The 21,584-nt window shown below is 41.4% G+C and overlaps 1 protein-coding gene across 4 annotated transcripts in view; it reads right to left on the bottom strand.

Annotated features, from left to right (window-relative positions):
* Positions 1 to 21,584, bottom strand: part of PDE1C (phosphodiesterase 1C) — a 418,728-nt gene that overhangs the window by 72,435 nt on the left and 324,709 nt on the right. For all 4 annotated transcript variants that reach the window (XM_040964585.1, XM_040964586.1, XM_040964588.1 and 1 more), the window contains 5 exons: positions 12,490 to 12,603; positions 10,082 to 10,264; positions 8,769 to 8,835; positions 7,231 to 7,347; positions 4,769 to 4,909 (listed from right to left, as the gene is read on the bottom strand). In XM_040964585.1, the coding sequence (XP_040820519.1) occupies positions 4,769 to 4,909; positions 7,231 to 7,347; positions 8,769 to 8,835; positions 10,082 to 10,264; positions 12,490 to 12,603 (622 nt within the window). The remainder of the gene's footprint in view (positions 1 to 4,768; positions 4,910 to 7,230; positions 7,348 to 8,768; positions 8,836 to 10,081; positions 10,265 to 12,489; positions 12,604 to 21,584) is intronic.

Genomic DNA, 21,584 nt, shown 5'->3' with positions numbered 1-21,584 from the left:
TTCACATATTTGGTCTAAACCTGTATACATTTGATTTATTTAGGTAAAACGAATTGAATCTTTGCTTTCTATGTATTTCCTACAAATACTTACTTCATTTTATGGCTTCTATCCTACAGACACTTTCAACTTGAGTACACACAAATGAGTTCATATTGTGTTCTAAAACTTCCATGTTTTGAGGTTAAGAATTCATTGTTTCAGGACTGTACACTCTTATTTTCATTTAGCATTGTCAAATTTTCATTTTGCACTTATATCTTTAATTCATTTGTCAGACTCTTACAGTGAATGACTTAAAGAATAGAGCATTCTTGGAAAGTGGCCATTTCCAAGGCCAACGGTCTCTTCTGTAGTCATAGTATACTCAACTATGCCCAACATTCTTAATGCATTTTCCTTGGTTTCCTGTGCACTGTCCTAACATCATCATCCATTCCTCGTTAATACTCTCGTTACTACTGTTGATGCTACTGTTTGCCCTTAGTTTAAAGTTTCAAACATTCTTGGAATCACTTCAGAACCCCCATACTTGTCAATTTGCACTCCCCTTACATTCTCTCACTTGCTTTCACGCCTCTCCCCAAAGGACATGTCCATCCCTCACCTCTTCCCAAAACTCCATTCCTTTAGTTTCCTTCCTATCTTACATCTCATACGGAAGTTCAATAGAGATCTTGAGCCCAAAATGTCTAAACCAAAATATGATTCCCTTACTCTCAAAATCTACTCTCTCAGAGGTTTGCATACCAACCTAACAATCTCAGATACACTCTTGATTCCTGACTTTGTTATTCCAAACCCTACCCAAGATCCAGCCCTTTAAATCAACACAGAAGCAGAATTTTTCTCTCCATCCAAGGAATGCCCTTTGTCGTCCACACAGTCACCATGTCTTCACTATATACTGCCAATATTCTCTTAAGAGGCTGTATCAGAACCCAGGCTCCATAATGATCCTCTTCTGATCATAGTCAGATCACATCATTCCCCTTTCCACTGCAGTTAGAATACAACTGGAACTCATGACCAGGCCTATTTAGTCAGACTTGGCCTGGCTTTTCTGCCATCTTATCCAGTTTCCCTTTGCACCATTGTCCCCTTCATATGCTGTTCTCACCTCATCTGCCTCCTTTTTGCTCTTTTAACCCAGACAAACTGTTCTCCCACTGAGGCCTTGGGACTAGCCCTGCACGAACTACTAACAGCAGCAGGGGTACAGCCTCAAATCTAACCCAGCAGAAATATTGCCTCTGAAGAGCTTTTTGGAGCTTTCTATTTCAATTCTCTGCAGAGTACTGGTGATGTTTTCTTGGTTATTTTTTCCACCAGTTTCCTCAGTCTGCAACTTGCCAGCATAATGTCAGTTTTGCAGGAGCACTGAGATGACCTCATGCCATGTCTAGTCTGTTTAGGTGGCTTTGACTGAATGCCACAGGTGGAGTCGTTTGTAAATAAGAGAAATTGATTTCTCACAGTTCTCAATGCTGGGAAGACCGAGACCAAGGTTTCATTCAAACCAGTGTCTAGTAGGGGCTCACCTCCTGGCTCCCCAATGACACCTTGTGGCTGTGTCGCCTCATGGCTGAAGAAAGGAACGTGGTCCTCTGGGGTCATCTTTGTAGGCACAACTTTCATTCATGAAAAAGCAATCTTTGTGACCTGATCACCCCAAAGGCTCCACCTCCTAAGATCATCACATTAGAGGTTAGAATTTCCACACATAAATTTTGGAAGGATACAAACACTCAGTTTATAGCATCCTGTGAGAAAGGATCCTAGTATATAATAAGTGTACAATAAGTATTTGGGCTTATTTTTTGAAACTACTCAATTTCACTGAAATTTAGCTTTTTCCACCAATATCATATCACTAAGGCTTCAGTAAACACTTGCAGTATTAGTAAAATAAACATACTCCCCCATACACATTTTCTCAAAATTGTTCTCCTAAGATTGTGAGACATTTTACATGAATTTCAGACTCAGGTATTAATGCTTACTAAATCCTTTTGGAATTTGGACTGGTATTGTTTTGAATTCATAGATTAGTTTGAGGGGAATTGACAATTATACTAAGTTTTCACCACAAAACCATGGTGTAGATCCAGCACTGTAGTATAAGAAGCTAAGCCTCCACCTGTATTGCTAGCACCTCGTATCTGCACTGGTTCAATCTCAGGTGTTTTACTTCCTTCCCAGCTGCCTGTTGATATGCTTGGGAAGGCAGCAAAGATGACCCAAGTGCTTGAGGCTTCTGGTTTTTGACTAGCCTAGCTCTAGTCATTGCATATATTTGGAGAGTGAACCAGAAGATGGGAGATTCATTAGCTCTATAGCTCAATCTTTCGAACAAAAACAGATCTTCAAAAAGAGAAATCAAAAAGTCTCTTTAAAATGTTATGGTGTTATTTCTCTACTTATACATTTTGAAACATTTGTTTTGGCCTTTACAGTTCTTTTTACCACTTTTAAAAATTCTTTATATATTATCAAATTAACAAAAAAAACTTGATAGTTTTTCTACTATATTTTTCTGCTATATGTAACTGCTTCATTTTAGATTTTACAGAGGGCTCTTATTTTATATAATTTATAGTTTATTTTCTTAATTTTGTTTCTAAGAGATAATGCAACATTTTCAGAATAATTCTGAAAATATTATCTGATCCTTCCAAAAAGTTTCCATCAATATTTTAAAATTTTATTTTCACTTATTTGAATAGCAGAGAGGTAGATTTCCTTTCTACTCATTCACTTCCCAAATGCCCACAATGACCAGAGTCTGGGCAGGTGTCCAGGGACTCAATCCAGTTCTCCAACATACCTTGGAGGAGCCAAATCTCAAGCTGCCACCTGTTGCCCTCTGGGGATTTGCATTAGCAGGAAGCATGAAGCAGAACTAGAACCAGGACTTGAAACCAGACATTCTGAGGTGTGGTTAAACAGCAACAGTAATGCGGGCATCTTCATTTTACTCTGCTTTCTCAGAGCCACCCTTACATGTGGCATTTGCTCAAAGTTTCTGGTAGAAACAAAGCTCTCATCAAGCCAACCGGGTTCCCTTTGTAGCGTTTCTACGATTTTTTGTTTATTTGTTTTGGTAAAGACAATCAGAGAGAGATTTTGCTCATATACAGATTTGCTCTTCAAATAACCTCACAAGGTAGGACTGAGACAGGCCAAAGCAGGAACCTAGAGTGGGAAGCATGGGCCCAAGTGTTTGCATCATCATTTGCTGCCTTACCAAGCAAATTAACAGGAAGATGCATCAGAATCAGATAGTCAAGACTCCAGCCAAAGTTCCAATATAGGATGCAAGCACTGCAAGTGGCAGCTTAATGTGCATTATCACAATATCAGCCCCGAGTTTGTATAATTTGAAAAATTTCTCTATAAATGATGTTTTAAGAAATTATTTTTAATAAGGAAGAACTGAAAGAACATAATAGATATGGGGAAGCTCTTTCAGTGTTATCATAACAGTAATTCCAACTTGTCGAGCTTTCTCTATAAAACAGAGTACTTAATGTTTTTGATGTTTTATTCTTAATTATCCAAACACTTCTACCAGGTGAAATGCTTCTCGTCACTTTAAAAATGAGAAAAAAAAAATGGGCTCAGAGCTCAAGTAATTAATCATAAGTCACAAAATCCAGTAAGTAATTAAGTAGGGATTCATATCCATGCCATCCAGCTCCAAATCCCACACTCTTCCCACTCTACTCCATTTTTAAACAAGTGATATGATATAATCCTTCAACACATCCTAGTGGAAAAGATAACAAATGTGTCTTGGGCTTATCGGCTAATTGATAGCTATAGCACAAAAAATGTCTTTCTGTATGTCCATCCTGAAGGAGATTTAGAAGTAACAAGTCACAGAGACATCTTGCTGTCATTAGAAACTTCGTCTTTTAAAATTAATGGCTTGGGAGCTGTTGCTGTGGAATATCATATACATCCAATATGGGCACTTGTTCAAGTATCAGCTGCTTCACTTTCAATCAAGCTCCCTGTTGATGGCCTGGGAAAGCAGTGAAAGATGTACCAAGCCTGTGGGCTCCTGAACGCACATGGGAGACCTGGAAGAACATTCTGGCTCCTAGCTTCGACCTGGCCCAGTCCTAGTCAATCTGGCCATCTGGGGAATGAGCCAGTACATCTGTCCCTCTTTCTTTGAAACAATACCTTTCAAACAAATGAATCTTAAAAATAAATTTAACACATGGACCAAGAAAGTAAAAGCACAGATAACAGAATTGGACAGGCCACAGATCTAAAATATGTAAAGAGCTGAAATGCTAGGCCAACGTAGGTGGAAACTATCAAGTAAAAATGAACCTGCAGTTTTAAAAAATACCAAAATCACATAAATAGGGATTGAATAACCATAATCTTGTGTCTAATGGTTAAAGCAAAAAACCCACTTTCTGTAACAGGGTTGCCACATCTATGCAGCAGTTATGATATGTGTGAATATCTTTGCTTTAGCAGAGGTTAATAGAATCCCTCTCCAAATCTGGAAACACATAGTTGGTGTGTTGAATAAGTGGTAACCTTGTGAGGGTACAAGTCATGATCTGCTATCTATTTCATCAAATTCAGGATAGAGACCCTTCCAGAGGCAATGGGGAATCCCAAAGTGCCTCCTTGGAAATAAGGAGTCCATGAAACCCCACGCTCTTTTGGGGTTTAATCAGAACTGGAACATGTACCTTTTACAAACCATGCCCTCACACCTTGTATGCCTTCTGTCTGCACTCACCGCTACTCCTGTCTTGTACAGGAGGTAGTGCACAGTCTGGGTGACATCGGCCGCATGCATCAAGTTGTGGTAAGGGTTTTTATGCTTGCTGTAGCCCACCTCCAGGGCCTCCACAAAAGAGACAAGTGCAGAAATGGGGATCTGAAAAACAGACACAAGGTTAACCAACCCTGACCCAAAGGACACAGACTCACGGAATCAAAGATACATCTACCCACCCTGCTTACAGCAGCAGCGTTTACAAGAGTTCTTTTCTGTGTGGCAGAAAGTGACAAACAATTACAAAAGCAGGGCATGCATTTTAAAGTTCCCAGGACCAATTCCATGGTTTAGGGTAGACTGCCTCATATTAAGCTGGGAAAATAGGGTGACAATCACATTAGTAAGAAAAAATAAGGGCAATACAAATGTGATCCTTCTGAGATTGCATAACTATACTTTCTTGGGTGCGTTCTTCCACACTTTCCATTTGCGGATTCAAAAACAAATTTAAGGACATTAAAAGCCAACATATTTATGGGATACTCTGTGATGTTTCAGTAGAAACGCATATCATGTAATGGTCAATCAGGGTAAATATATTTGTCACTTCAAACATTTAACATGTCTTTTAAGTAAAATCATCCAAAAATCATATCTTGTAGATTTTTAGAGAAATACACAAAGCATTAGCATCATCTACAGTCACACTGCTAGGCATTCAAATTCCAGAACTTTTCACTACTGTTTGGTGACACCTTAGTGTCCATCAATTTTTCCCTGTCCTTCACTCTCCATTTCCTTCCTCGGTCTCTAGCAATCATTATGTTATTTATTTTGAAAGCCAGAGTCACAGAGAAAGAATGGGAGAGGAGGCAGGTATTTCATCCACTGGTTCACTCCAGCAGTGGTCACAAGAGCTAGTCCTGGGCTAGGTCAAAACCGGGAACTAGAAGCTTCTGCCAGGACTACCGTGTGGGGAGCAGGGGCCCAACAACTGCCATCTTCTGCAGCTTTTCCCAGTCTACTCATAGGAAACTGGAATGGAAGTACAGCATCTGGAACACATTAAATCACCAGACGGGATGCCAGTATCACAGGCAGTAGCTTTAATCTGCTCTGTCATGACACTGGCCCCATCACCATTACATTTTTAACTTCTATGATCACCTTAATTTTATAGTTTCTGTTTAAGAAGGAAATGGTGTGATACTTGTCTTTCTGGGCTTAAATAACTTAAGCATTACCTTTAAGAGCTCAAAAGATAAATCTTTTCTTTTTAAAGATTTGTTTAATTATTTGAAAATTAAGGTTACAGTGGGAGAGAAAGAAAGTTCTATTATCTATTGGTTGACTCTACAGATGGCCACAGAAGCCTAGGCTGAGCTTGCAAAAGCCAGAACCCAAGCACCTGGGCCATGTCTGTTGCTTTTCCAAGGAAACTAGCAGGGTGCTGAATGGGAAGTGGAGCAGCCAGGACATGAACTGGTGTCCCCATGAAATGTGATGTTGTAGGAGATGGCTTCAACTGCTATGCCTCCATGCAGCTCCCAGCCAAGTCATTTTGAAAATGAAGATACAAGGAACATGGACTCAACAGGTTGTTCTTTGGAGAAACATAAGCTTGTGAAGTAGTTGTGATTATGTATACAAGTATTGCTCTGAGCAAAGGGCTCCCAGCACCTGCAGGATTCTCAGGCAGTGTCTGATGCAAAAGAAATGAAGGACCTAAGGACCCAGGCCATAAAGTATTGATGGTCATGTAAGAAGTACATCCTGAACTGAAGTACACAGCACCAGGACAGCAATAAAGAACCAGGCTGTGCAGAGACATCAGCGTGGTGCACAGGAAAAGGTCTGTGCCTTTTGGAGGCTCATGTTTACTGGGAGATGCATGAGGAGCTGACCTGATAAATTTCAGCCAATGAAGACACTGACCTACTCAATTTCAAGAGGCTACAGCATTTGAGAATGTCAGGGCTGACCGTGAATCGAGATTCACACTCTTTATTTAAAGCTGAAGAATTCATTTGAGCATGAGTGGCTGAGCAGTGAGCTGTCACAGGTGATAAGTGAGAGCATCTGAATGAGCCACATGGTCAATAAGGAGTTTATGGAGCCAGCCCACACTTACTCAGTCTCTGTTACTGTCTGACAGTGTGGATGATACAACATCAGGTCAGGCTGAAATGAGATCCATCAGCAGCACCTGCAGAGTAGCCTTCAGTTTAGAGTCTCTGGGAAATGGGGATCCAAGTATGCCTGTCCAGGATCCAAAGAGATCCACCAGCAAGGGTGCAGCGAACAGCCATCACCATGAGAGAACCTATGGTAATGGCCACTGGAGCTATGTCTACTGGGTCGCCCACCGCAGTTTCAGATGGTGTTAAAACAGTCCTCAGGGCCATCTTGTCCTGCAACTCAGACGAGGATGGTCAAAGGGATACAGTACACTTACAGACCTTTTTAAATGAGCTACTGACCTTGAAGCGGCTAATTAGATCATAGCGTGTAAGTAATTCGTAGAAAATGAATTTCAGTGCATGATCTCCACTGGCCTCATTGAGGGAAAAGACATCGAAGGACCACTTGTCCACATCCTGCCAAACACAGAGGGAGACAGCATGTGTCAGGGTGCTGTCAATTACACCATTTTGCATTCCCCACCAGCAGCCCACTCTCCAGCTCTCCTAACCAGTTCTCCAATGCCATTCCCACCACACTGAGATTTGTTTCCAATCTGACAGTCCTCCACAGCATTTGCTGTTAAAAAAAAGCAAAACTAAAGAGACTTCCAGCTAATGAGAACCATAATTTATTGAGTGCCTGCTCTATATCACAAATTATAATGCATGCTAAAGATGTAATTTTCTAAAAATAAAATAGTATGATTAGTCACATTCTATAGAAGAGAAATGGATGTTACCTATTTCCTTAAGATGACCCAGCATCATTAAGTATTAGGAACACATACACACACACACAGACTCTCAGAAACTTGGGTTTCCCACAAAGCCTATGAACTATTACTGGTTAATGATGAACACCTGAGGTACTCCTTTCCTTTAGAAATGTCTTTAACCTCTAACATGAGTCAATCAGTGATTTCCTCCTGAGCTACAGTTAAGAGCTTTAAAGGTGTTCAGAAACATGTATCATATAGAATATAAAATAATATGCTGATTCTATCCACATTGTTTAAGTAGAATTCTAAAATAGGTGATTCTTCCCCCAATTTTACAGGTGGTGATATCAAAGATGACACGAGGGACCTGACACCATATGGTGGCAGAAGCAAGTAGTGACCCATTGATGCCTCTGTGTGATCTTCCACCTGGTAATGGTGCCTGAACTCCATGAATCTGGGTTTTGATTCTAATTTCATCCATAAATCCCCCCTGGTAAGGTGCAGCCCAGAGTCAGCAAGGCCACTGAAGATTAACCTGAACCTGACGCTCTACCTTGGCCATGACCACTGGCACTGCTATAGCTTGCAGCCATTGTCTGCAACTTGGCCTTGACCAAGAGACCACTGTAAAGTTAGTGTACCAGAAAACACTTGGTCATGTGTGACAATGCTTATTCCTAGTCTCTAGAATGAGCCAAAAGAATAAAAGTTCTTTAACACTGAAAATAAGGATACTTCCAAGCTTAAACAAAAGATACATTCTGAATATTGGGTGGAGAAAGATGAGGATTAATAAATAAAATCAACGAGACAAGTTTTTTGGGCCCTCATTTCAGAGAAAGCGTAACTGTGACTCGCAAATGTTCAAAATTACTTAGAAGGCTCAATTAAAATATAGATTCTTTAGTGAAGGATTCTGAAGAATACTGGTCTGGGACCTAAACTTGCCTTAAAAAAAATCTGTATGTGAGGCAGAATTAGAGACAGAAACAATAATGAAAGAATAAAGTTGAGAATAACTGGGAAAAGAGCTATGAATGAAAATCTCTTTTCGTGCACTTTTTGTTCTTATGAAGAATTACACACATTGTAAAACCTTTTCATTGATGTTACCTTTAATGCTTCAATAACCGCTGGTGGGTAGCTCAGGCCAACCATGTTTGATGTCCGTCTATACATTCTGGCAGAATCAGAGGTTGGGGGAGGGGAACACAACATGACAGCTTAGCAATAAGGATCAGCAATCCACACATTTACACTGAGCATTGAGAAACAGGCAGAAGTCATGCTAACTGGTGTCCCAGAAACCTAAAACTCCTTAGGCCTTTCTCACAGTCACTTACACAGCCCATGTGCTAAACTTCAAAAATCAAAGGTGAACCATTGGGAAGTAGGGTTATATGCCCCATATTAGAAATTAAGGAATTGACTTTGTCCACCAGAGAGAACAATGGCACAGCATGACCAGGACATAGGGCAGCACTTGAATGTCAATGTGGACCCTGGAGCACTCCTTTAGAAGAGCCTGGTCGTGAGAGGTGTCAAAACAGGAAAGGAAAATGTCTTGGGTAACCATGGAACTCGTCAAAGCCAACACTGTACCACAGAGATGGAGGGCAAAGTACATCTATTTTTGGAAGTATTTCTGGGTTAAAGAGACAGTTGCATCTCTCTAACTGCCAGTTTTTACTGGGTCAATAACTTACGCTCTGTATACAGACACTATAATCACATTCAAAGTATTCTGTATTACTTGATTTCCTGATTTCAAAATCAGATTGGCTATGAGCATTTAGTGGTTAAGACCTAGGTTAAGATGCTTATATCCCATGTTGGAGTTGCTGGGTTTGACTCCTGACTCCAGCTTGCTGCCAAGAGGCAACAGTGACTGATGGTCCATGTGGTTGGGTCCCTGCTGCCTATGTTATGAGATGTGGACAGAATTCCCATCTTCTGACTCTGGCTTCAACCCAGCTCCAGCCATTGCAGGCATTTGGGGAGTGAGCCCATGGATAGAATTTCAAAATTCACTCCCTCCTCCCTCCTTTCCTTAGTTTCCTCCATCCTACCCCTTGACTCCATTTCTGCCTTTCAAACAAGCAAATAATATTTTGAAAATATTATTAGACAATATTATTAGATAATTAGATAATTAAATGTTATCTATTGGATAATTAAATATTATTAGATATTTAGATAAATAGAAATTGAGGACAAAACTTAAATCCTGTTTAACAAAGAATTCTGGGCAAAGGCAAAAACATGACTTAATGATGCTACAGAAAAGTGTTTGCCATTTCTCATATAAAGACATACTTCTACTGCAAATGTTGAATGTACAAAGAAATCTTTAAACTGCACATTGGAGCCAAGCTTGCAGCTACTGGACTCTGCCATCCCTCTGGCGCAATGAATGACCTCCTTACCTCTCCACAAATATCCCAGCCTGCACAGCATGGACGATGCTCTTGAACCGGGGCTTTTCTTCACTCCTCCTAAGCATCATCCCCATCTGCCGGGTGAAGGTAGAGGCCAGCCAGTCTCGGACCTCAGAAGGCACAGCGTCGGACTGAATATCACTGAGCTCATCTTCCGTATCCAGGAGTCGCCTGAGCACAAGAAACAGATGACACCTGGGGTCAGAGTACTCCTGCAAACCAACCACTCCCTCCAACCCCACCTGCACAGACAGGTTCAAAGACACCAAATGCCATCTTCCTTGGCCCAAACACATCACTGTCTTGATTAAGCTTATACCTACAATTGATGTTTTATGATGGCTCCCTTTACATACTGAACAGAGGAACAAAGAGAAAAGAATAATGGATACATCACCTCAGGCTCTAGGGACACCCAGCATTTTTTTGTTTCTAGAATGTTTGTGGCATTTCAGGGGAATTTATCCCTTTTACTTACAAAATGCACCGAGGGAGCTAGTGCTTGGCCCAAAAGTTGAAATGTCAGTTAGGATCATTGCTTCCCATACCTGAGTGCCTGGGAATCTATATTCCTCTAGCTCCTTAACTGCAGGTCACTGCTTACCCAGACACTGGGAGGCAACCATGATGCCTCAAATTATCTCTCTGACTCACATGGATTGGGGTCCCAGCTGGTAGCTTGAGGTGGGTCCTGTCCCAGCCACCAACAGTGTCTGCAGATTGAATAAACATTCTCAACTTTTCAACCTCTCAGTGAGTGTGTGTTTGGGTTCTTCAATAAAAATTTAAAACACATTCACAAGAAGTCTTAAGTTATTATATACATTGGGTCATGTGGCATTAACTTATTTTTAGGGAAAAAAAGGAGGAGGCTGTTGTGCACAGTGGGTTAAGCCATCACTGGCAATGCCTGCATCCCCCATCATTGTATCAGTTTAATTCCCAGCTTCTCTGCTTCTTATCCAGCTTCCTGTTAATGCACCTTAGAAGCAGAAGATGAGCCTTCTCCCCAAGCCAGAGACCCAGATGAGACCCAGCTTTAGCCTAGTTCAGCTCTGGCTATTATTGTCATTTGGGTAGTAAACCAGCTGATAAGCAACCACTTTCTCTCCTTCTTTCTCTCATTTCCCGTCTCTCCCACTCTCACTTTCAAGTAAATAAACATTTAATAAAAATATTACTCAAAGAATTTGCAAAGTATTAACTAAATCATAACAACTCACTTCTCTAAATTAATGAACCCCACTGATGTCAACTTCTTTCTAATTTTATTGGATGTTACAGAAATGTAAGGTTTAAATTCAAGCAAAATCCACACAATATTGCAGTTCTATATTTGAGCACAATGACTTAAGTCACCTGACAGCTGTATTCATAGGACAGACCACTGTAAATAAATGTCAATAGTACTGTCACAACATAGCTGAAATTCAATTTTTTAAGAATTATTTATTTGAAACTCAGATTTACAGAGAGAGAGAGAGAGAGAGAGAGAGAAAGAGAGAGAGAGAGAGAGAGCAAGAGAGATGTCACAGTTGCTGGTCCACTCCCTCAATAGCTACAAGGTCCAAGGACGGACAAGCCAAGACCCGAAGCTTCTTCCAGATCTACCACATGGGTGGCAGGGGAGCAGACACAGAGCAGTCAGGAAACAAACTGGAACCCATGTGTGATGCTCGTGGCATGCTATACCAACTGTTCCCTAAAATCAACATTTTAAACTTATATATTAAGTCCTACTGAAAATAAAAAGTAAAAGCAGGTGTCCATGTAAAGGTGATTTTTTTTCTATCCTAAATGGGGGAAAGAGAAGAAAACAATATTGGGAATTAACTATAATATCAGGTTTCTTGAATTTACAAAGCATATATGACAGAAAAAGAGAAAAACCATACAATCTTTGGATTCCAGTGGCATACTTTGAGATTAGAATTTGGCAAAGCAAAGTAAGATATCATGAATATCCAAGCAGAAAATGTGCTAAGCAGACTGAGGCAGTTTTCCTCCTTGAGCCCAATGTGCACTGAGAGAACACGTGTTGCTCTATTTATCAGGGGCCTGCATGGGATAGACATTATGAATTAAAATACAGGCCCAACTCCTAAACTGAGACTAACAACGTGCAGTGATGAGGACAGAGCCCTGCACCCTTTACATCATCTCACTTCCTTGCCATAAGGGCCATGTCAGATAAATTCATTGGCTCCTTGTAGACAGAAGGAAGTGCAGAGGGCAAGTGACTTCTCCAAATCCATTTCATTTCGTTCTTGAAACTAAAGCTTCAAGGCCAGCAATGTGAATATTAACATGTCCCTGCCAGCTGCAGCAGCTTCAGAAAAGTCATAGAACAGGAAATTCAGCATCCCTGCACCATTCTCTTGTCGTTGCTAGCCTACCTGGTTTCATCAATGTAGACAGATTCCAGCACTGTAGCTGCATATTCCAAATTCTTCTTCAGATCCACCACCGAGGCCTCCCCTCTCTCCAACTGTTTGACCAAAGACCGTAACCTAGGAGAAAAAAAGGCACTGCATTAGAATTCAAAAGGCAAGTAACAGTCTTTGTGGTGACACAATTTACAATCATTGAAGGTTATTATTTATCCTAATATATTTGGAAAAAATAGTAATGGGTTCAAGTGAGCAAGTGATAAGATCAATAGATAAACTTTTGTAATTGGGAAATCAGAAAACTTTTTTCCAATAAGCCAAGCACTGACTACCTGCAAGACATCCTAGGTATATGACATCTGTATGTGTTTCTAAATGATCAGTTTTGCCCTTTTTTAGACTTTTTTTTTCAATAGAACTTAGTAGATCTTAACAATGCAGAATAGGTGCTTCCATAGAGATAAAGTGAAATAGTAGCTTTCATTAAATAAGTTTTGCAAACCTGAAATATAGCCTGTGAGTAAATGAAAAGGGATCAAATTGAAAGCAGAAAAACAAGTGAAAACATCCAGGATAATCCACTGTAAATCTTCATCTCAAAGAAGGAAGAACTTGGACGTCCTTAAAAAAATGCATTGCTTGGGCCCAGCGCGGTGGCGCAAGTGGTTAAAGGTCCTCGCCTTGCACGCCCGGGATCCCATATGGGCGCCGGTTCTAATCCCGGCAGCCCCGCTTCCCTTCCAGCTCCCTGCCTGTGGCCTGGGAAAGCAGTCGAGGACAGCCTAAAGCTTTGGGAACCTGCACCCGCTTGGGAGACCCGGAAGAGGCTCCTGGCTTCGGATCGGCATAGTATCGGCCCGTTGCGCTCACTTGGGGAGTGAATCATCGGACGGAAGATCTTCCTCTCTGTCTCTCCTCTCTGTATATCCGCCTTTCCAATAAAAAAATAATAAAAATAAATCTTTAAAAAAAAATGCATTGCTTACAAAACAACAAATTTCAGGCTTGCCACTGACTTTCCACCATGCTAAGCATCAGAATACAACTTACTAACAGAGCTGTTTTTTGAGAATAATTATGGTACAATTCAACATTTATTTTAACTATTCATAAAGCCTGCCAAGTGTATGTGAAGCCAACAGAGATATTCTCAGGTACTGACAAGCTCAAACTGTTACTACTCATTTGCTTTTCAGAAAACAAAACAAACAAAAGTAACTTTAAGGCTTATTCTAGCACAGTGTTCTTCCACAGATTCATGAAGCTTCAATTAAATGGATCATGGATTGAGAAAGCCGACCTCCCAAACTGTACATACACACAGTTTACAAAGGTTGTTGGATAAAGCAATGTAATATAATCCTAATATTATAATTATAACTATAATCCTAATAATTCATGGAGAACTAAACATGAAAATGAATTGATACTTCTTTTCCTAAGACAAGTTAATAATTGTCTTATTTTTAACATTTATTTCAAATCAGAGTTTCAGAGAGAGAGGGAGGCTCAGTGGCTGAGCCAGGCTGAATCCAGGAGCCTGGAATTCCATCCATCTCTCCCATGTGAATGATAGAAGTCCCCAGTACCTGGATCCTCATCCACTGCTTTCCTGAGAACATCAGCAGAGAGCTGCAGCAGAAGCAGAGCGGCCAGGATTTGAACTGGTACACATATGGTATGCTTGTGTCACAGGAGACAGTTAAACCCACCGTACCACAATACTGGGCCCAAGTTCCAAATCTGCATGGATGCCTCCAACACCACTTCTATAAATTGAGAATTACAGCCACTCAAAAAGCAATTGAAGAACATGAGATGGACTATGGGTTTACAACCAGATTGTTGATAATTCTCATTCCTGGGGAATCCAATCCAGAGCAGGAAGCCCAGACCTGATGAGCAATGCTCCCAGGGCAAGCTTCTCTTGAAACCCTACCCAGCAGTGCAAATCAGCAGCCCTGAAAGCCAGCTCCACTGACGGCAGAGTGGCGGACTTCTCACTGCTACAACCTGTGGCCATGCCCAGTGGATAGTGGGCAGTCACAGATGTATCCAGTACAAAGGTCTGACCCATCAGCAGGCTCTATATAACAAACCTTAGAAAAGTGACTTCAATAAAACCAGGAAAGATTTGAGACACATATGAGGTACCAAAATTTACATCAACCCACATCTTTCTCGTTTATGAGGTGAACCAAAAACCCTAACAGCTTAGCACAGTGTGAAGGGAGCCCAGGACAAATTCCCTGCTCTCACCCCCCCACCAATACTCAGTGAGTTCATGGAAAACATGCAGCTGGCATTCATCCCCTCCCATACTGAAGAATGAGTAAACAGGCAGGGGAGGGGAATACAGCAAACATGTGAGAGGGGGAAAACAGCACTCAAAAAGCAGAGAAATAACTCAGTTTGTGGAAAACATGTACTAACGGAAACAAGGGAAACTTTGGGGTCATCTGTGTGCTCAGGAAAATCCAAGACAAGATAAATGCACGACAAAAGTGAAAGCTGGCATCAATGTCACAAAAAGCAAAGATACTGACAGAGTAAAAGAACTTGAAAAGAAAGCAAGACAAGAAGAAAAATGGGAGCAGTTACTGAAAAGGAGATAAAACATGGTCAGATTTCTAGACTTGCAGGTCCAGTCTGGCATGATGCCCACATCTGATGCAAGGTACATTCGATAACTGCATACTGTTACCACCACAAAATCCTGAGGAATTCTACATGCCCTCTGTGCCTGATACGGCTGTGCCTTATCATAGTGACCAGGTGCGGGCTGGTCCACTGGCTGTCTGTGCATGGTGGTCCTCCACCTCTCCATCCTTCCTGTGTAGAACACCCCTGCCATGCCCATTCCTCCCCCTGCCACATACACATTTCCAACTCTCACTAAAATGTCCATTTCTTGGGCAGAACATTTTCCAATGAATTCTTGCTCACTACTAGCCAACTAACAGCCTGACCAGTCTCAAAAATTCTTAACATTCTTGGCAAGGAAGACCTTTCTCTATGTTTCACCACAGCACAGATTTTCCCTAGATCTGAATCTATTTAAGGAGAGTAATCTAAGGTCAAGCACTTGGTGTAGCAGTTAAGACACCTGGATCTGAGCCATTTGAGCCTGGCTCCACTCTTCATTCCAGAGAAGTGCACCTAGAGAGGTGGCAGATGATGGCTCAAGTAATTAGGTCCCTGCCACCCACCATGCTCAATGCTGGATTGTGCTCTAACCTTCCAGCTGACCCCTGGTATGCTATCTGGAGAAGGAGTCAGCAGCTGGGAGCTTGCTCTGTGACTCTGATGCATGTGTGTTTATATATATTTTTAATTTATATCCATTAGTATACATTATAATTTTACTCAATACAATTATAATTTTAAGGAATTTTACTTTAAATTTTAAAGGAGGAGTGCTTGAAAAGTAGCCAGATCTTTCTTTCATACCCGTATTATAAAGAATTGGTGTATAAACTTGGAAATGAATAGCTAAGGCTGGAAGGCTCAGCTCCCTTCCTCTGTTTTCCTAGCAAAGTACATCTGACTCATTCTCCAAGTGAATTCATTCCACCTAAGAGACTAGTGTCTCCAAGGGCTAGGGACCACAGTAAATAGTAGCCTGTAATTTAGTGAAGATAGCTACCAGCCTTCCAAATATGCTTCAAAAGGATATTTAGCCTCAGTATCCCAACAGTTTATTTCATGAGCATTCAAAATGGATGCACAAGGGAGCATGGAAAGGAAGCTGCTACAACAATGAGAGTAACAAATATCCACTTTTGAGTGCATGCTCATAGTTTCCAGCACTCCATCCATTCCTGTCACCATGCCTGCCAGATAGCAGTCTCCATACAGAAGTACAGCACCATGTTAGGAATAGCTTATGCTTTCAGCCTTTGGCAAGATGCCTTTGTACTAAGCAGTGTACAATCTCAATGGCCAGGAGTCACAGCACCTCTACAGGGGTCTTTCATTTTCTCCCCACAAACACCTTTGTTTTCTGCACACATCTTAACTGCAACACATGGCATGAAATGCAACATCACTTCCATTTTCTATGACCTCAAGTCCACCATGAATTGTGATGTGCAGTTCTCCTGAATGAATGCCAACAGAGGTGTTGGAAGAGGAAAGCCAAGGAAGGAAAGAGCTGGCACACACTATGCTTTGGAAGGTGAATGCTATTGGGGTGAGACACTGAGAAGTGCTTGCTGTCTGCTGGAAAGACAATCTCTAGTACTAAAACAGTAGACTCCGTCAGGAAGCAACTTAATGACTCCACTTTCTAAAACAGAAAACTACCCTGCCATGGACCAGGGATTATCCTCCCCACATGGTGAGGTCACTGAATATGCTGTGGTGCTAGATGTGGAAAGCACAGACATTTGTTGGGCTTCAGATACCCCCAGAAGGAAAGCCAAAATAAAGTACAAGAGAACATTGTAACAGAAGCACACTTTCTTGTATCTGGATGTGCTGCCCAAACTTGTCCCCCTGCGGATGGATATGCAGCTCCTAAGATGCCCCTGTGGCCAATGATGGTTGCTGCTATCTGAGACATGTTCTGCTCAGTTTGAAAGACCAGGAAAGGAAAGTGCTCCTTAACAGCACCTCTGTGACATGGCCTGATGAATCACGGACCCTAAAATCGCATTGAGCAAAAACACCTCTTTTTCAGTCCCTCCCATCCAAGGATTCATCAGACTGATGTGTCCCATGTACTTTTCAGCTACCTGACATCACTCCTATCCCCTGCCTGCCATTTATACCTTACAACTCTTCTAAATGGGATGCCCAAAGGAACTTTAAAGTTTACACATCACAGTCTACAGCTACTAGGGAACATTTTTTCCTGGTGATTTGCCTCTATCACCAAGGCTGACTAGTGGAGATGGCGGCATTTCCTGAGTGTTTCTTGTGCATAGGCAATGCGAAAGCTCCAGCAATACAAGGGCGGTGGTGGGGGGAGGGGACGCAGTGCTTCCTCTCAGCTATCAGCACATCCACAGGACACATGAGGGCCTATCAGCACTCACAGAGCAGTCCAGGAAGCCTGGTGGCAAAGGTGAGACAGGGCTGAGCCAGTCCCAGGGACAAAAAAAGTCACCTAGCCAGAACCTCCCTAGAAGGGGCATCAGCACTGACCTGCGGGCTGAGTAGCGGTCAGCCGGTGGCAGGAAATGGACTAAAGGGAAGGTAGGTGCTGGACTGAGAGAGCAGGTGAGCACTGATTTGTTTAGGGAATCAGACAGGTGTTGGAAACTCAGGTGCATGTCAAGAGAGAAAATTTCTGGTAAAGGCAGAGAATGCACCCTGGCAGGTAAAAGTGTGCTAAGCTACCAAACCCATTTTCTCCTGGAGGCATTAGGAAACCCATGGCAAATTTTTGGGGGAAGAAGAAAACACGCTAGAATTTGTACATTAGGAATACCGATACAGCAGCAGAGTGCAGGAGTGCAAGTTGTCATTGTAGCATGGCTGGGTAAGGCCCTGAGCAACACAGTGTAAGCTCCATATAACAGCACTTGCACATGTGTCCTGTGGATGTGGTGCGTGTCTGGATGGTTGTTCCCATGAACTTCAGGAAGAATTTGTTTCGGAGCATGTGGTTCCATAAAGACGAACAAGAATGTCCTAATTATGTAGCTTTTACCTGTTGTTAATGCTGTAAATAGCAAATGCATAAATGAATTAAATTGAATTATTAAGCTCCAATTACTTAACAAAAATGTAGTGTCTTGGTTCACTTCTATATTTTTAGACTTTAACTATATATCTTAGCAAGTAAAAAAGATTAGTGAAGTTACAGAAGATTTTGAATAGCATTAACAAAATTAACCTACTGGGATATAACAAACACTACACTCAACTACTGCAGAACACACCACTTCTTCAAGTACATGCATAAGTCATATCTGAATTGACTATAAGATGTTGGATCACAAAAGTCTCAACAATTTCCAATTAATCTTGACAACTGTGGAACTGACCTTGAAATCAATAACAAATTAAACAATTTGAAGTACATCCCTAAATTTTACAACATTTGGAACATTTCTAAAAAACCCATGGGTCAAAGGCTATATCATAAAATAATCTTTTTAATTATTAAATTTATTCAATTTAAAGGAAGACAGACAGAGGGACACACATATATTCACACAAAAAGATACATAAAAACATATTAAGTGTTTGACTTATCTTCCATCCCTTGGTTCACTCTCCAAATGGCCACAGTGGCCAGATTTGACATAGCTCAAGGCCAGGAGCCAGGAGCATCTTCCAGGTCTCCCACAAGGATGGGTACAGGGTCCTAAACACTTGTACATCCTCCACTGCTTTCCCAGGCCACAAGCAGGGAGCTGCATTGACACGAGCTGCACCCATATGGGATACTGGTGCTTAGAAGTGGAGGATTAGCCAGTTAGTTGAGCTATTGCATCAGCCCCACTTTTGACTTTTCCTATCTTACTGTTTCCATTCCATTAGCATGGACCCCTTCCTCAGTTGTGCAGCAGAGGGCGTCACCGTAGTCTCTTGGTTGCTGCAGACGTGATTCTTGCCTTCCCTCTTTCCTGAGGCTCCGCCACAAAGCAGCTCTGCACACTCAGTCCTCCAGTGCTTGCCTCTCAGATGAACTGGATGTGCGCTGCAGGTGCAAGAGAGAAACCCAAGGAACTGTGGATGAACAGGTAGTTCGGTTTGCCAGATGCAAACACTGGATAGAACACACTGCTTGGGGTAGGAAAAGCCTGGTGTTTTGACAATATTCTTTTTCCTTTTTCTTTTTCAAGATTTATTTTATTTTTATTGGAAAGTCAGATATACAGAGAGGAGGAGAGACAGAGAGGAAGATCTTCCATCTGATGATCCACTCCTCAAGTGGCCGCAATGACTGGAGTTCTCCTGATCTAAACCCAGGAGTCCCAAACCTTTTCCAGCTCCCTTACCTGGGTGCAGGGTCCCAACACTTTGGGCCATCCTCAACTGCTTTCCCAGGCCACAAACAGAGAGTTGAATGGGTAGTGGGGTTGCTGGGGTTAGAACCAGCACCCATATGGAATCCTGGTACATTCAAGGTGAGGATTTCAGCCGCCAGGCTACTGCACCGGGCACAACAATATTCATAACAGACATTATGATCCAAGGCTAAATGTTTAAATTCATTTTTAGTTTATAACATTGATTTTGTTTCTTTGGCCTTGTTGTATCAAAATATAATGCAGTCATTTAGAAAAAGGCAACCTCCTAGTAATTTCTAGCCTTATAAAGAACTATTTCTTAAAAGCCAGTTTGCCCTAACCTGGTTTTATTGCCTATTTTTACTACCACTCAACTCACACATTGAAAAGGAAATCATGTTCAGAGAGAAAAGAAGTGTAAGATTCACAATTTAGCTGCAAAAACCATCCTTGAAGGTTTTGTCTTTTTGCAGTTTCACTCCAGGTGCACAGAACTTTGGGAGAAAGATGTTCCTATAAGAAAGAACTATTATTGGCCATTGTTCAAGAGAAGCAAATAAAAAATGAAAAAGCGTCAGTTCATGACCCAGCTGCTCTACTTCCCATCCAGCTCACTGCTTGTGTCCTAGAAAGCAGCAGAGGATGGCCCAAAGTCTTAGGATCCTGCAACTACGTGGGAGACCAGAAGACACTCCTGACTTCTGGCTTTAAACTAGCCCAGTTCTAGCTGGTGTGGCCATTTTTCAGAGTTGACCAGCAAATGGAAAATCTCTCTGTGTTGTTCTCTCTCTCTCTCTCGTTAACTCTTTCAAGTAAAATAAATCTTAAAAAAAAATAATCCTAGGGCATCATTCAGAGTTCATCATTTGGGAAGGAGGAGTTGATACAGCCCTGAAGAAGGAAACTCCAGAAACCATTCTCCGCATGTGTTTGTATGGATAGAATCTCCTTCACTTTGTTGACCCATGTGCCACTCTGACACCATCTGTCTTCACAGGCCAAAGACACAAGAAGAAAGAAAAGCACTTTGAAGGGTAGGAATAAGAGAATGAAGGTGACGCACAAACTTAGAGTGGTTTCTGCAAGTCTAGCAGTCAACCCAGCCCTCTGGAGACTTAATTGTCTTTCCCTGAAACTAGTTCCTTATCCCATCTGAATTATATCATATTGATAGGATTGTCCAGAGATGTTAAAACTCACCAAGAAAATCACAGGACTCCAACTATACTAGAAATATGCCACTACCTTAGTAAGGTCAACCCAAGACTACCTTTCTCCCACTTTCACTTTTCTTCCTTTAGTAACAACAAATTTTAAAAATTCATGGATTAAAAGCTTTCGAATGATGGAGGAAAAGCTGCTGAATTAGCATAGTTCCCTTCCCTGAAATTAATTCCAGAAAGAAAAAACAACAACTCAGATAACTGTGCGAAACCTCTAAAGTGACTAGAAGCTGCGTACGTGAATATGGAAATCCAAGGAGAATGTGAATGTTTATTCTGGGACAGGCACTGGCTTGCCAGGCCTGGAGGAAATCCTAGGAAAGGAAGTAAGCGAGCCTGCCTTGTTTTTTCCCCTCTACCACCTCAAGGTCCCATGGAGGCAACTGAAGGGACTTAGAACCAGAAACGGCAAGAGACGCCAGAGAGCTTAGCCAGGGCTGCTTGTCCCGTACTTTGGTAAGTATAATGTAGACTTATAAAAATGTGGAAGGACAATGTGTGGCTTTCCTGAACTAAACTGGTATTAAAACTTATCACCTCTTGCCATGTCCGATTGTCCAGAATCTAGTCCTATGACCACACTTTCTCTAAGAAAGTCAGTGGAAAATGTGATCCATTTGTAGATTTAACAGAGGGAAGAAGTCAAGCCTACCACATCTCCAAAATGTAATCTATCCTCAAAGCTTGTTTTTTCTTATAAATATTTACTTTCTTTTCTGAGGGGAAGGTCAAATTGAATACTGCATATGAGGGTGGCTTATTAACTTTATAATCTTATTAAACTAAGACATAATCACCTTCATTATGAGAATTTCACATCTTGATAAAAATGAAAATTCTCAAGAGAACTACACTGTGTAGCAAAAACCAAGCCCCAAACCCTATATAGGCTAGGACTCCGCTTACATACAAC

The sequence above is a fragment of the Ochotona curzoniae genome, unplaced genomic scaffold, assembly GCF_017591425.1.
Source record: "Ochotona curzoniae isolate NIBS_2020 unplaced genomic scaffold, NIBS_Ocur_1.0 scaffold_3835, whole genome shotgun sequence".
NCBI lineage: Eukaryota > Metazoa > Chordata > Mammalia > Lagomorpha > Ochotonidae > Ochotona > Ochotona curzoniae.
This window is presented reverse-complemented; position numbering and strand designations above follow the sequence as displayed.